Source organism: Acartia tonsa, chromosome 9 (genome assembly GCF_053477335.1).
Source record: "Acartia tonsa isolate MP-2025a chromosome 9, ASM5347733v1, whole genome shotgun sequence".
NCBI classification, from domain to species: Eukaryota; Metazoa; Arthropoda; class Copepoda; order Calanoida; family Acartiidae; genus Acartia; species Acartia tonsa.
Window position 1 is genome coordinate 41046308 of NC_137268.1, and position 17922 is coordinate 41064229.

Genomic DNA, 17922 nt, shown 5'->3' on the forward strand with positions numbered 1-17922 from the left:
TGTCATAAATATAGGGGCTTCGCTAGGGAGATTTCTTCATCTGATAACTGCGAAAGATTTAATTTTTAGCCCAACTCTTCAAATGTTTATATGAGCAAAACATTGACTTTTTACAAGTAACAAATAAAGCAATACGGTAATTTATTCCAATAAAGTTAGTTGGACTGTTTACTACACTAGTTCCCAAAGTTTTATAATAACGTTTTCTTATTTTTAAGCTTACCATCTTTGAAGTCTTTAAGGTCACATGTATTCTTTTTACATTATCATATCAAACTTTACTGTTATCTTTCATTCAAAAATAAAGCTTTGAAACCGTAGTACAAACGAACATTAAAATTTGTAGATTGTCAAAACTGAAAAGTAGAATATAAATTTTAAGTGCAAACAAAATTGTAAAACTACTTAACTACAGGATACCGTTTAAAAACATACTTACATCTTAGAACTTTATTATAGAGATGATGCTTCGCTTATAAAATTGTAATTTATTGGATTAGGAATCAGTATTCTAAAAATTAGATGAATATGATAGTTATATCACATAAAAATTGTTGTTAAAAAGGTTTAAAATCATAGATCGTACCTAACTGTTATAGAAATTATTATGCGAAGTTTTAAATCGATATGACAATTCTAACAAGTCTAAATTAATTATAAGAAAGCTTAGCCTTTAAAAATTGTGCCATTTTTTCCAGAAATGAAAGTATGAGGTTGATAAGAATGGATGGGATTCAAACCTTCCATCAAATTCTTGTAGCGCTATTCTTCTGCCAACCAGCTCTGGCCAAATTTCTCTTGGAAGATACAATCAATAATATCTGGTAGGTAGAATGACCGACCTGTAGAACTTATAACTGACCAAAGCACAGAATATGGATAGATATATGGATGGATATATCGATAGATTTATGTATAGATTTATGTATAGATTGATGGATAGACTGATGGATAGATTGATGGATATATTAATGGATATATTGATGGAATGATTGATGGATAAATCAATGGATATATTGATGGATAGATTGAAGTATAGATTGATGGATAGATTTATGGATAGATTAAAGGATATATTGATGGAAAGATTGATGGATAAATTAATGGATAGATTGATGGATAGATTGATGGATAGATTGATGGATAGATTGATGGATAGATTGATGGATAGATTGATGGATAGATTAATGGATAGATTGATGGATAGATTGATGGATAGATTGATGGATAGATTGATGGATAGATTGATTGATAGATTGATGGATAGATTGATGAATAGATTGATGGATAGATTGATAGATAGATTGATGGATAGATTGATGGATAGATTGATGGATATATTGATGGACAGATTGATGGATATATTGATGGATAGATTGATAGATATATTGATGGATAGATTGATGGATATATTGATGGATATATTGATGGATAAATTAACAGATAGATTGATGGATAGATTGATGAATAGATTGATAGATAGATTGATGGATAGATTGATGGATAGATTGATGGATAGATTGATGGATAGATTGATGGATAGATTGATGGATAGATTGATGGATAGATTGATGGATAGATTGATGGATAGATTGATGGATAGATTGATGAATAGATTGATGGATAGATTGATGGATAGATTGATGGATAGATTGATGGATAGATTGATGGATAGATTGATGGATAGATTGATGGATAGATTAATGGACAGATTGATAGATAAAATGATGGACAGATTGATAGATAGATTGATTGAAGGCTAGATAGATGCAGCCAATCATAAATAAAGTGATACATTTAAGTGGTTCCTAAAAGATAGGTTACATTAGAAATATTTTTAAAATTTTAGGTTATGATTTAATATATAGGTTTATAACTAAATTAATAAATATTTGATAGATGTATACATTGATAGACTTATTGATTAATAGATTGATGAATGATTGCTATATTGATGAGATTTATTGATTGATTTTTTAAAAAAAATATAGAAATCGATATTTTATTACCTGGATGATGCACCAGATTTTCAAGTACTCCAATGAAATTATACTCCTTGCTGGCTAATTTAACGATACCCCCACCTCCATTACCCCATCCCCTCCTACTGTATGAAGGAACAGACCAATAAATAAGGTTCATATTAGCAACCTAACTGTCAATATATCCATTAATATTAGATTTATATTTGTTTTATTTTAGGGGTATACTTCCACGTGAGCAATGCAGGCTAAAAAGGTAAAACCTTTAAAAAAGCAACAGGATGTTTGTATGTCTATGTTTATGTCTTAAAACTTTCTTTTTATTTTATAGTTTTCTTTGTATTAACTCTCCCTTTACATTTTCCTCCATATTTTCTGGATTAATCTGGATTTCAAGGTCTTTCAGCAAATACTCTAACATTGAATTAATTGCCCATTGTCCCCTCCCTTACTCCTTGAATAGTTTGGAACCAATTATCAAAAATTCAATAAAAATAATCATAGTTTTGACCCAGCGAATAAGATATCGTAATTAAGAAACTTTATGTAGCAGTTTATTTTACTGTCCATTATTCCTTCCCTCCCTGTAAATCATGACATTCCCATTTTTAATGTTTTATCACTGTAGCACAAAAATAGTTTCATAGAACCGCCGATTACTTTTTAAAAAATTACAAGAAGAGTTTAATTCGTAATAACAAGTTATTATACAAACCCATAAAGTCTTAAAGAATATACCCAATAATTTTGTTGGTTCAGAATAGCCAAATACAAAAACGATATTGACATAATTGGCGATTTTTTAATTGAAAAGCTCGTTTTGAGCATTTTGAGAAAATATTTATAATGCTGTATTTACAGTAAATGAATTTACATATTTTTTTTTTTGGTGGGAATGATGTGTAACCCCCATTTTTGCAAGTCACCATAATGACATGATATATGCAAAGATATGAAAATATGTCTGTAACCCTAATTAACCAAGTAGACGGATGGACGCACAAACTGAAAAATTATATATAAATCAGTTAAATAATCCTATATAAAGGATATCGTTAACCCCTAAATCGTTATGGTTCTCCCTTTTACAATGTATCTTTTTATAGGTCCTGGGAAGGTTTATAACTATTTACGGGGAGGGTACAACCACCACAACAAGAGTAATCGCCCCTTAATAGTTATTTCTCGTATCGTATTATAAACGGCTTTCCGCGGATATAGAATGTACAATTATAAGATTAAAACTAGTTTTTTTAGCCCCGTGGTGCCGAAGGCACCGGCTAAAAAACTAGTTTTAATCTTATGATTGTACATTTCTATATTCGTAGAAAACTGGATATAATACGATGCTAGACATAGTTTTTTCGTATTCATGAGAACCGGTTCCTATCCACCGGATTCAAATGAATACGAGAAAAAAAATTATCCCCCTTTTTTTACCTTTACTATTTAAACTAAAATTAAAAGTGGGGGAAGGGCCTCTAGAAGCCTTCAGGGTAAATAAAATTATTTGTAAAATTAAATTTACTTTTAAAACTTAATTCTCCCTAATAACTATTTGAAACAATACAAGAATAGTTATTTCTCGTATCATATTATAAACGGCTTTCCGCGGATATAGAATGTACAATTATAAGAATAAAACTAGTTTTTTTAGCCCCGTGGTGCCGAAGGCTAGTTTTTTCGTATGGATGAGAACCGGTTCCTATCCACCGGATTCGAATGAATACGAGAAAAATAATTATACTTGATAATTTTCAATTATATTATTCAAGTAAATACTTCTCAGTAATAATTTATAAGTTTTTTATTATCTTATAATGTTTTGATTCATTATACTGTTAGGATAAATGTTTTATAGTGCAATTATGTTGCATTTGAATACCATGTTAAACTTTGAAGTTTCTATTATATCAACATAAGACAATCGTGTTTCAACACGTAGCACATCCACTTGTCGTCGGACATGTGATCACGAATGTTCGAATCTGGGCCCGACACCGCGATATAACTAAAGACGTTAAAAAAAGTACCTTCTGCCCATATTTTTTTTGTTTTTATTTGTATAAACTTTTATTATCTCGTAATCGTATTCTTAGGCTTATTCTTTTTTAATTGAATTGAATTGAACTATTGGTTTCCAAAATTTCAAAAAATAATTTTAATCTACAGGGTTGGTAATTTTGTTAACCCTCATTGAGGATTGTGATCAATGCTCTGGTTAAATGCTGATGCCGAGCCCTAATGCATGTACAAAAAACCTGACTAAAATTATAATTATTTCTCGCATCGTATTATAAACAGCTTTCCGCACCTCGGGGCTAAAAAAACTGGTTTTAATCTTATGATTGTACATTTTTATATTCGTAGAAAGTTGGGTATAATACGATGCTAGACATAGTTTTTTCGTATGGATGAGAACCGGTTCCTATCCACCGGATTCGAATGAATACGAGAAAACATATTTTTTTCTCTTAAAACAGCGTTACAATGTCGACAAAACACATGAAACTGTATCACTGTATGTCAACAATTGTTTCAAATTTAACAGGAATAAATATATTGTAAGATTCTTTGCAGGGAGAGCATTGGGCTGTTTTTGCACTACCCCTCAAAATTTTATAATGACGTTTCATTATTAGTTGACTTAATAACTTTAGGGATGGGTTGGTTCATTAAGTTAAATATTCAAACATGTTAACCATTAACTGTAATCTTCGGAATTAGTAATTTTGTGGAATATCATTAAGGAGGTATATAAAATTATAGGTCATTGTCTTATCCCTTTAGATCCTGGATTCTTTGTGTCTTTATTCAAAGAACTAAGATATGCTATACAAATGAAAAAGCAAAATAAATATGTATATAAAAGTATATATTTTTTTTAAATATAAGTTTATTGTGAGAATTATGCAGTTTGTAAAACATTATTTTAAAAAATATTGCAGTTACTCTCTAAAACAACGAAATGCCACAGTGGCGTGCACGGTGATTCAGCAAGGGGGTTTGAAGCCTTCAGGAGATGAGAAAAAAATAGGAAAAGAGTTCTTCCTAAAATCTGTGTGTGCGAATGGGGCGTTTGTCCATATTTAGGTATGGAGACCGCTCTTCTATGAGTACTACTAAAACCTAATTTTAATGCAATACACATAGACATTCTCATCGTCGGTTCGTTTGTTTAGAATGCTTAACCCTCTATTCCCACAAGTATAATACGAATTTGGTTGAGCTGGTGGAAGCTCAACAAAAGTCCCACGCGAGGTATTATGTTGCTTTAACCTAAGAATAAATGGTTGGTTTTGATATTCGATCAGAATTATATAAGCATATTAAATATTAAGGAAAGAAAATGTTTTTATAAAGTGTATTTATATTACAAGTGCATAAGTTAAGTATGAAAATATTTACAGGATAAGTGTTAAAATTATAAGTAGAGTAGGACTGAAATGTGCCCTAAGTCCCAAGCAGTGAATTGTGCTAAGTGTTAGAGTTCTAACATAAGGCCTGAGCTCAATTCATGCTAAGTACTAAGGGGCCTAAATTTAAACTACAATGCATGCCAAACAACTAAGTCATTACCTTTTAAAGCCAGAAAGAGAAGTTGATGGTAGGAGAGTTAATAAATAACTGAATAAATTCAAGAGGTACATGCTATAACATTAGCTCTGGACCAGGATTTTAGTGTTTGTCTGTGCAATTAAATATCTGTGTGTTAATATGTGACGTAAATCAGGCATGGTTGTAGGCATACATATATGTACTGGTTGTTTATATGATTACATTAACTATAAACATAATATCTTTAATAAACATATACTATTAGCAAATCACATACAGATTGCCATGAATAGGCTAGCGTTACCCATATATGGTGTCATATAGGTAAAGATAGGCCTATGAATGCATAAATTGATACAAATAATGCCTTGGGCCTAGCTAAAGTAATTGTGTCTTGCCCCTGAGTGCTACTAGATAATTGCAGGGCACGTGTCAATCAAAGATTCATAATATGATCTATAAAGTGTTGACTTTATATCAAGCATAGATAGATAGTTGTGGATGCGAAGCATTTCTGTAAAAGTCTCATATGTACGTTCAAAGAATTTGAAAATTGAGGGTCGCATCTCCAATGGGGGTAAGTTGTTAAAAAAGAAAAAAGAGAAAAAGAAAAAGTTTAGTAGTCCCAGTATATAGGCATATATAATAAACTATAAATGTATTCCAAGCTAAGTTAAATACGCTTTCCATTAAGAAAGTAAGCTTTGCGTATTTTCATAGCTGGGTATACAAGATGATAAACCTCCCAAATAGAATACATTCTTTTCTTGAGGGGTTTAGTTTTATCTAACATTGTCACATCAATAAATGTTTTTGCGTTGGTTGTTCTGGATAGTTCAGCTTCTTCTGATGATGAACTAGGTGGTGAAATGCTCTCGTTCGAAGTGTAGGTTGAGGTTGGGGGTGAGGTAGATATGTAGCCAAGGGCGTCCACTTGTGCTACCTCGTTACCATTCTCGTCCAAGGTGATTGAGTGATTTTCCAGGTCATAGTAGAGTTGGTTGAGGTCATTTGTAGAGAGGGATAGTGTGCTGCTGGAGCTGATGTCACTATCAGTCTCCACTCTACTATCTTCTCTGGTATTCAGGGCTGTATTTAACAAGAAATTCCTGATGGTGATGGACAGGTTCTCTGAGAATCCATCGTACTCTGGTGTGGTGATAATGTTGTTGTTCTCGTCTATAGTGTCAAGGTGTTGACAGGAACACAACCGCAATCCGTCCAAGGTAGGGTGGTGGTAGGGCTCCAATACTCCATGATCCTCTAGGTTATCTCCAGGCTGGTCCATGGTAGATCCTAAAAAGAGTTAGTGCACGTGCTCCAACCGGTTCCTTGGGGTATCCTGGCTATGGTAATCTAAACAAAAGAAGTTTTAATAATCTTTTATTAATCATTTTATCCCTGGGATATTCTAGAAATTCTTTTCGTTACAGATAGACCTATAGTGGATTGATTAGTTATCTCTATTTCTGTTAATTATATCTGTTTCCTGAATTTAAACAATATTTTATATAAAATTTTATAAGTACAATTAGTATTTACATATCGTATTAATTTCTTTGGTTACATTACTCGTATATATGTATAAATATAAGATTTTACTAACAATAGTTGGTAACCCTTGTTTGTATATTTTGTATATGTACATATGGTTTATACCATTGTTGGCATTAGCTGTATTTATTTTATTTTTAACACGAATAAATTTTAATCATTTTAAAGACTAATGTCTTACATTACATCGCTTGTCAAGTATACCTTTTAGACTTAATATCTACAGAATATATCGTTCGACGTCCGTAATTCAATTTTACGTAACAATAAGTTGTCAACCCTTTGTTTATGTTTGGGCGGTCAAAAGTGATAGGGGTTGGATTTGAGCGAGGTTATAAAAAGCTGGCGGCCCAGTAATTATGCTCATTTCATTAATAATTGTCTTTGCGAGCGGAGCTTGCGTTCGAGTGTTTAATTTTACCGCTAAATTCCAAGAGAATTTATATAAAAGTGATAAAATATAGTAACCCGTTTGTTTTATATGAATGTTTTTATGTTATAGATTGTTGATATGCTCATTATTGCATTCGTTAGCCTCTATTTAAGACTCAAGAATCTTATTTTCTTCGTCAATAAGGCCTTTATCACTATATTTTTGATCGAAAGTGGGTTAGAAGCAATATGGGTATATCTTCAATCTATGACAATTTTGTTTTATATAATATTTGTAGTTTTGATAGGACATATCTGAATCATCAGGTAAATTGACGTACCTTGTTTTGTTTACGTTTTCCGTCTGCAAAAGTTAAATTCGTTCATCGTAAGCAAAACTTATATTGACACAGATATGTTCCATCATTTTATTCGTTTTAACTTTTGATTACAGCGTCCCTTTTTATAATCAAAATTTATTTAGTCCTGATTCAAATCTTCTAAAACAATTTTACTATAGGTTTTAAAATAAGATTTTCTTTTTACTTAATTCAATTATAATGACGCTAATTAATAGGTTATTTACGTTACGAGTAACTCAACCATATTTATTTTAAAATGGTCGCTTACAAAAATTAAATTTAGCTAGCTTTATCGAAAGTGTTTTTAAAACGTCATTGAAAATATTCAGATTTAGCTAGTACATAAGTTTTTAACTGCTTGATACATCATAATGAAGATGTTTTTGATAGCTCAGCGATAGCTATTTTTAAGCGTTGAATCATGTAAAATTAATTACATATTCCTTAACTTAATTGAATCTAATAAAACAAAGTTTTAATGTTTGAATAGCTTAACGATAGCTATTTTTAAGCGTCGAATCATGTAAGATTAATTACTTATTCTTTAACTTAAAGAATTTTACTTTTAAAATGATAAATCAAAGTTTTAATGGTTAGGAAGCTCAACCACAGTTGCTTAAAATACTACAAACAAAAAAATATTCGTGTGTACAGTCTTTTTCATAAAATTAACTTTACTATATTGCCTTTCAGAATCACTAGTCCTTTATTTTAAATTTACATCCGCTCATAATGTATATTCCTGACAGCCTCGACGCGCATCAGAATATTAAGGAAAGATTCGAGGAATCGATGAGAGCGGCTGCGGCCACTCTTGCCAATTCCTCGCTTCTCGAAACCTCCTTAGACGACTCGAGTTCAGTGTACAGCGACGCGTCTGGGATGCCAAGCCTTGCTGATGTCGATGACTATGGGAGTACAAGTACTTTTGATACTGTAGAGTCCGAAAGGGATCAAGGGGAGATGTTTGGCAACGAGCATCTCTCACTGATGCTTAGTAGAACGATACAAATCATCTGGTCTCTCCTCAACTCGGTGATGCAGAACTCCTGCGGTGACATTGGTGACGGTGTTGCCGGAGGTGATTCTGGGTCTGCCGAGTCGAGGAGAGACCAGAAGACGAGTCTGGACGCACTCAACATGGATGGCTTAATTAACATGTTGTTGGGTTTAGGCTTGTTTTCATGTGCTCTCATAGTGGTCTTCTTCGGTGCTGTAGGGCTTGAGACTCTAACACGTTTAGACAACACCTCAGACAGGTCGCTGGCTCGCTGGATAAGAGATGTATGTATGCGCCTCCGTAATATAGGCGTCAGGACCATTGAGCTTCTTCACTGCGGTAACAGGACCAACAGGACTAGATCTGGAGTTACGTCGCCAACTGTGGAGCCGTCGGATACAGGCATGTACGAAGCCGCGTCCTCTGTGATGGATGATATTCTGTCAGATACACAGGTGAGTTTTCTTCTGTTGTATATTTCTTTTCTGTTTTGTATATTTTTTTTCTAGCCACCCGTTTTGTCTAATAAAGCATCATGATGTTGCAGGGTTGTTCTGTCCTATTCTCACTTCCTCAACGTTGACTTTCGGCTCTTCCATATATATCGCTCACCGTTTGTCGTCGTTTTATGTCGCCAGAGAAATCCGCTCGGTTACCGCAATTAAATTGAGATACCAGTTAACATTTACTAAAATCTTAATTAGCAACCTAATATTATTTCCCTCTGGGAAGGTTGAGAGTTTGCTCGTGCCGCACGTTTCTCATTGGGGTTTTAAATGTTAGATCAAGACTTTAATGTCTTCTTTTTGTTTTAGGCTCCCTCTGCTAGTCCATCGACTCCAGCCGAAGTGAGATCCAGAGTTGGGCTGTTTGCTGTACACCGCCTGTCTGCCACTGAGGATCGAGTTACTGGAAGTAATGTGCCTGCGGGATTGGACACCCCGTCGGGAAGTCCTGGCTTCCGTCCGTTGATCTTTGATCGAACAGAGCGTCTACATGTAAGTATCCATGCTTTAATTTTTCTATTAATTTTCAGAAAGAGGCTGTACATTTGTACACGTATCTAGAGGTATTTGCAACTAAAATTCTTTTATTGGTAGAATATTAATCTTAAAAAGTATGGTTGCATAAGCATTTTGAACCGATCTAAGATTTTAATTCTATTATAAAGTGGGTCGAATCGCTACCTAATCATATAGCTTTACAGGAATTTTAGGCATTCTCATTTCCTGATTTTCCTAGATTCTTTGTTGGTGTTGCGATTAAACTAATAAAATCTATTATATTTTAGGCGACCAACTCAATCCTCCTGACGCAGTTCTACACCACTATGGGGAGGTGTAATCGGGTCAGTTCTGAGAGGACAGCTGAGGGATCCAGCGACAGCTCTTCCTTGAGCTCTATTATGTGCCTTAGTCGCATTGAGTCTCCATCTGCAGCTGATTTGTCTGAGGTAAGTTTGATAAGCTCTTATAATATTCTTATTTTCTTTGTTGCAAAAATTACGTAACTTAGACTAGGCTGTTTAGCTCAGATAGCTATGCTTTTAGACAATAATTTTACTTTAATTATGGTGTAGTTCCTTCCTAATAGTCAATATTAAGATTCTAGATAAAGTATTAGTGATGTATAAAAAAAATTGACTCGCAAACATGTATGGATAAGCATTGATACATTTTCTTGTGAACATTTATTAAAATGATTGTCTAATAATGCCCCTTTTCTTAATTTTAGGATGCGGCCAGTTTAGTCCCACTGGTTGACGATATCGAGGACGCCGATCTCCCGCCTATTAGATTTAATGCGGTGAGTGATGAAATCGAGTACCCCACTCCACTACGAGTTCTCAGTTTAGAACGTCTGCGCCGCTCCATGCGTACTCCAACTCCTGCCATCTTGGAAGAGATAACATCAGCGGAGAGTAGCTTCAATTCAGCTACGCGTTCCTCAGATAATAACAGGACAGAGGATTCCGGCGTTGAGGGAGTCCCTCGACGTCGGGGTCCCACGTTCCCTAAACGTACGCCGTAAAGTGGCGCTAATAGCTTGGTTGAAATATGACATACAAATTTTAAGACAATGACCAGTTTTAGACAACATGTGACTAAATTTACAGATTTTCTAATTTTTATGTAACTAGTCAAAATAGTAATCACTATGAAGTAAAGACTTTTGTTATTAGACATTATGACTTTTTATACTGTACAAAACCAAATATTAATTTACACTTCTGCCATTATGTTATGTATATACATGTTTAGTCTGTAAGGATATTTAGTATGTAAGGAAATGATTATAAGGTTGTATTTTCTTTATGCCCATAATTTAAAACTTCATTCAATCTTAATTACTTTCTTCGTAAGCGAACTAATCTTTTTCTTTTCTCAATAGTATGTTAACAACTGTAATTACAGCCTTATGTCACAGTTTATTCATTCTTGTTAGCTTGTAAGGGTTATGTATATATAGATATTTAATCGAACTCGCACTTCAGTAACTTTTCTCTAAATTTCATTTATATCCATCCCTGTGCATTAATCGTGAATTTCATTTGTGCTGTGATATAGAGAGGACTTGTAAATAGCATATATTTTTTTTCTTGTAACCAATATCTAAGTAGACTTAAAGACTGACGTTAGACAAAGTTATTTAAATACGCTTATTCAAGTATTTTTAAGAAAACTCATGTAAAGACTGTTTGTGATTCAAGTAATTAAAGTAATATCGTTGACTGGATGATCTCATTAAGGAAGCTTTATTTAATTAGTAAGGCTTAGAATAAATAGCGTTTCCCTTTTAAATTTCAATACAATAGTCATAAAGCTTAGAGTTTCAAGGTAAAATGTTCTTATGTCCCTTTAAATTTAAACCTAAGTCTTATTTCCAACAAGTAGAGTTAAATTTTTGGCTCACGTTGGCTTGTTGTTAGGCTATGTGCCTTTTATATATGTACAAATTCAACATTTAGCGGTCAATTAATAGTATTAGCAATCTCGAAGTTTTATTATGTGCCAATATACAGCTTATGTCCAAATTATATTAACTAAGATGTTAAATTGTCAGAAAACTTCTTACTATCATAATGTTTTTCAAATACTGTAAAAATAAAAATTTATGTTCTGTTTTCAAAATTGATTTAATTTTATATTTTCACCAAAGAAAAATATTTGTCAAAAATTTTTATACCTTTTCTAAAGATTATTTACTTTTGTTAAAATAAATATAGAGATTTTAAGTAGCATATACACTGTTATTTACTGATTTAGTATTTGTTGTGTACAACTCCCGTTTACGTAGCTACTCTATAAGTATTACTGTCTGTTCCTTAATTTAGTTAGATACATAATTAAAGTTTATTTTTGCAAGGTGCTTAGTCTAGCTTACATTCACTTGGTTTATGATAACTTTTTATAAATAACAAAATTTCTTGCTATGTTCTTTTTGATATCTCAACTATGATTTATGCGATTAATTTCCTATCGTTTTCAATAATTACATAGAGATATATGAGAATATAAGTATTTTACATCAATACACATATGTACAAGAGGTTTTATCATATGCAAAACTTTTATATCGTTAGGATACGTCCGTACGTCATTGTTTAGAAGTCAGATTATAAGAATCAGTTTTAATCTAGTTTACTCTTCGTGGATAGTGGGGAGAGTACAATGTCCAGAAATGAGGAGGACTGTGTCTCTCAGATTCTCTATTTGGCGTGCTACTGCCCGTAATTCGTCTGTTATAGTCTGTCGGCTTCTATACTCTTGCTGTCTATACTGTATAACCAAACGGTTGTATGCGTCTCTATAAGTGTTTCTAAGTATACGACAATGCAAGTATCGTACAATACGACTAGGTTGGCTGATTCCACAACTAATTTTAAACGATAACATTTCTTTAATCATCGTAAGCAAGTTATAACAATATTCTACTAGGTTCGCGAAGGTCTCATGTAGAATTCGTTGTGATCTAGGCATAGGCTTTCGGAATCTAGTTTGCATTTTATAACTTTTGTAAAATATTCTGTTAAGACTTACGTGTTATGTGATAACTGTAGTAATTCACAAGGTTGGTGATTTCCTCACTTGTGGATATGTTATAGTAAACTGACTCAATTTCAGGATAAAATTTAAGTTATCGTTATTGTTCACTACTACTAAAATTCTGAGTGGGCGTTTCCTGTCCGAAGTTATAATTAAAGTTTTTGACATATTTTTTCGTATGTAGAGTGGTTATAGTTTCTAATAACTAATCAACTCATCACAATTCAAGGCGTATATATATAGGTTGCCTACTAGTACTGCTATGTTTGTATACTTTATACAATTTGTATTAAATGTTTTAAATAGTTTTTGTGTATATGTCAAGGTGCGTATTTAACATTCGTAACATTCGTATTTTTGTACAATCTGTATCAATCGTTTGACTCTGTTTGCCTATACAGAATCAAAACTTTCTATATGCAATTTTTTTTTTTTTTTTATGTAAGTGTTTTTGAAGGGATCGACTTTTTAGTCGACGTATATTGCATATAGTTGGTCTCCCCTGCTGAAGAGAAAAGATGTATATTTTACCACTTGTATATATAACCTTGAGTGGGAAAATTTACATGAATATGATAACTTAGTTATCAGATTAGAATAACATATTATCATATTGTTCACAAGTTTACAGGGTAAATGGAAATGTAAGTTATGGTTGTGAACTTGTGCCATTCCGAAATCTGACATGTCTATCATTTATTTTCCTAAGTCGTCGACCTCCGGTAATAAATACGGAATCTAGTGTCATGTCCTCGTCGGCACTTGAGTCCTCTATGTCCGAATCAGAGTCTAATGGTTTTTTGTTTTGTGACGCTTGTTTTCGTGTTTCTAAGGGTGAGTGTGCGCGTATTCCTGGTTGCGGTTCCTTTGAATTAACCGGGAATATAAGCGGAAGTGTGTCATTTTTAACTAATGTGGCTATCTCTTGATTTGTGAGTTTATTATAAGGCTTTGTAATAATTCCCTTTATTTCCTCTGGGAGGGTGTCAAAATGTTCGTCAATTGGCTTGAACTTTTTGATTTCGTTGAAAGAGTATTTAAATATTTCAGTTCTCTTGTCAGAAATTCTTTCAAGCTTGCAACTGTTAGGGCTTACATCCAAAACTCTATAGGGTGAAATATGATAGATAGGAGTAAGATTTGGGTTAACACCAGGTGTAATAGTGTTATTTCTAACCAAGACAAGATCTCCTATATCAAATTGTTTGTGTATGCGGGTTTTATTAATATACTTTAGTCTTGCCTCCCTTCCCTTTTCAATAGCTTTTGCTGAAATGTCCAAGTTTTCTTGTATACCGTCTGAGAGGTCTTGCACATAAGCTTCTGTGCGTGCTATTTCAGGGTGATATTCATCCGGTTTTATTGCTCCAAAGAACAATTTAGACAGGGAGCTACGTGTCCCGAATAATAATTCCATGGGTGAAAATCCAGTTTTTGGTATTTTAGTGCAATTATATTGTCGGACTATTAACGGTAGTAGATATAACCATGAGGTTGTTGAGTCTTGCGCTAAAATTTTAATGATTGGCCATTTTATTACTTTGTTGCTAGCTTCTACCAGTCCTTTAGAAGGTGAAAAGTATGCAGTAGAATACAAAACTCGGATGCCAATAGAAGCAAAGAATATCAAATTTTGCTTTTCTAAAAATGATTTTGCATTGTCACACAATATTTGTCTGGGGGAGAAATTAGGATAAAAATAAAACATGAATTTGTCTATAAATTCACGGGATGTGAGTGATTTCATGGGATATGCAAGAATCATTCCTGTTAGTTGGCAGACTATAGTGAGGATATGATTATAACTACGATAGGGGGGTAAGGATTGTATATAGTCAATACTTACACATTCAAAAGGTCTTGAAATTGTACTATAAGTTCCTACTTGTTCTAGTTTTGTAGATGAATTTTGAAGTTGACAATTTAAACAAGATCTAGTGTAATTTCTAACATATTTCTTAAGGTTAGGGTGGAAGAAATTTTGCATATTCAAAAGCATTTTAATTTCTCCACTATGTACTAACAAAAGATGAGTATAGCATACTAATACTGGTAATAGTTTGGTTGGGAGATAAACCTTTAAATCTCCTTTTATTTTTGTAAACAGAATCGTGTCTTTAAGTTCGTAGTTCTGTCTTTTATAAGTGTAGGTATTTGATTTAGAGGTTAGACAACGTGTGTAAATATCAGAGTATTCCTCTTTTTGGTTTGCAATTATATTTTCTATGCTAATCCTTTCTTTTAGGATTTCCAAAGGTCTTAGTACTTTGCCTATAACTTTATGTTCTGCGGCAAGTGAATTTATGGTGATTTTGGGTTTTTGTTGCTTTGGTTGTGGAGGTTGTTCATCATAACCCAAATAGTCGGGGTTATCCATAATGAACTGTGTCCATTCTTCAATAGTCCAAACTTTATATTGGGGTAAGTTATCTTCAAACCCAGATTTAACAAATTTAGGTAGGGCTACCTTTTTGATGCTTGGTAAAGTAGCCTTATATGCCCTTGTTAAGAAATCTGCCAAATTGTCTTCTCCTCTTAAGAAAGACATTGTTAGCTTTGGTATTAGAGTTAACAGAGTGGTATTCCACCTCTTCAATTTATTAACGGCCGTTAATGCTTTAGGATTGAAGAGATAATAAGCACACTTTGCGTCTGTTAACAAAGTACATTCACAGCTTGGACCTATTAGAGTTCTAAACGAGTTTGCTGCATAAATAATTCCTAGGATTTCAATGTCTATGATATGTAATCTTGACTCAGCAACGGTAATTTTCTTTGAGGTGTATGCGATAATTTCAAACATAGACGCTAAAGATTTTAAATTAAAGCTATTGGTTGATGAAACCATCGCGGGTCTTACTATGTGTTGCTCCTTGTGTCCATATAGTAAAAATACAAAAGGGGTTTTGTTTTGTCTGAACAGTGTTGAGTGACAGGTTTGGCACCCTCTATATTTGTGATAACTATCACAGGGCGGTACATAGCCACACTAAGAGCCTCAAATATGAGTTGTTGCGGATCTAGATATACATATCCATGCTCTAGTTTGCGAATAAATTCTAAGAATTTATCCCTATCATTATTAAATACAAATTGAATATACTTTTGTCTCAACATCGTAGAACGTATAATTTTTGATGCTCTTTGCAGGATGGTGGTCAAAGGTGTTTGAACTTTATTTAGTTCCAAAAGCAATTGTAAAGATATCCCAAGACTATTGTGTACACCGTCTTCAGGATAGCCCAAAGTTTTACTAGCCAAATATTCAAATTCGGGCGGTCCATCTTCAGACATACGCTTAGCATAATCCTTAATGTTTTCACCTTCAATCTGCAAAGGTAGGGGTAAAATTGGTAATCTGTTATCATAAATAACATGGTGTACAGGATCATCGAAGTTTAGCCCAGGGGGTAGGGTTTTAGCCTGTAATTCTGGTGTCACTATTTGCGCTAAGACTGCTGAATATGAGCCAGTTGAGGTGCCGGCTGCATCTGACAAGATAATCTTAGGTGCCGATAAGTTAACTAATTTGCTAAAAATTGGTCCTGAAGCTAAAGCTTTCTTAATGTCTTCGAATGCTTGTCTTTGTTCTGGAGTTGGGACAAAAGTTTTACCTAATCTAGTAGATGTAAGTGAAGTTAGAATATGTGTAGGAGCCATAATATCAAATCTTAAATGTTTATGCATACTTTGTAATACTCCCATAAAAGATCTCATTATAGTAATATCAGTAGGCATGGGAATATTTAGAAGTTTTTGTACTCGCCTTTGATCTACACAGCAATAGTTATGTGAAATGAAGAATCCAAAGAAATTTACCCTACTTTTAAAAAGTTGTGATTTCTTTAAACTAATCTTTCCTTTATGCGTGTGTATTCTCCCCATAACTTTCTTCAAAATCTTAAAATGTATATTCAATGATTCTGATCTAGTTTTAGCTAGTTCAGTTGAGACAATGAAATCATCATAAATGTGTTGGACTTCTGGGATAGGTGAGTATACCATTTTGGCTAAATCACCGTCCATTACAACATTACCATTATCATCATAAACCAATTCCCAGTGTAATATCTTTTCCATAAAACGTGATAGACTTTCAGGCGAAGTCTTAATGCCAGTTGGTAAGGATGCGTGTCTAAAAGCTCCTAATGGGGTTGCAAACAATGTTAGGTCTCTGCAAGAAGGTTCTACCGTTATACTATGAAAAGCGTTAGCCATGTCACTACTACTATGCACAAATTTATCCCTTAGTGACTGAATCAAATTTTCTGCTGTGGGTAGCAGTGCAGGTTCAGACTGCAGACAAGGATTCAATTGTTGAAAATTTACAATTAAACGAGGACAGCTCCCCTGATCCGACTTTGGAATCAGATAAGCTGGGCTTGCATAGTTGTTATAGGAATCCCCATCCAAATTAGCTCTTTCAATGGTGCCGTTCTTTAACAAAAACTCTAAGATAGATTGCATTTGCATTTTCTCTACGGGTGATAAATAATATAATTTCTTATGCTGGGGTAAAGTTTGACCAGGTTTTAGTCTAATTGTATAATTGCCCAGATATTTACTCATGTTACCTCTATCAGTAGAGTGTGTAGATATGATATCGGGGTAAGATTTTAGGAATATGTCTTCTATATAATGTCTTACCTCTGGTGGATAGTCTGACAGCACCACAAGATCCTCTGGTTTAACAAACTGGTCCTTTGGCACACTATAGCCAGTAGGTTCTGTTACATAGTCCATGAGGTTATCAGATTCAGCTATATGTTTTAAGCCAAGTTCAATAACGTCATCACTATTTTCAAAGAGTTTATTCTTTTCAGGATCTGGTGTAGTTAGAATTTCATCAATATTAGAACGGTAGTCAGATAAGGCTACTCCTGGTACTGGAGTGTCATTGTTTATAGCTGTAGGATTCGGTATATATCCATCAGCTAAAGGAAAAGATTGCTCTACCAGATTGATGGCGCTGTATTTTGGTAGCTATAAGAGTTGAACTGAGTGGTTTCTGGTGTCTAGTGAGATCTGATTGATGGCTGGAGCCGTAG

At 33.6% G+C, this 17922-nt stretch overlaps 1 protein-coding gene across 1 annotated transcript in view; it reads left to right on the forward strand.

Annotated features, from left to right (window-relative positions):
• The first annotated feature begins 702 nt into the window (after positions 1 to 702).
• Positions 703 to 17922, forward strand: part of LOC145328949 (phospholipase B1, membrane-associated-like) — a 55420-nt gene continuing 38200 nt past the window's right edge. Inside the window, exons 1-2 of the mRNA XM_080172918.1 lie at positions 703 to 824; positions 2203 to 2238. Of these exons, the coding sequence (XP_080029044.1) occupies positions 709 to 824; positions 2203 to 2238 (152 nt within the window). The 5' untranslated portion in view covers positions 703 to 708. The remainder of the gene's footprint in view (positions 825 to 2202; positions 2239 to 17922) is intronic.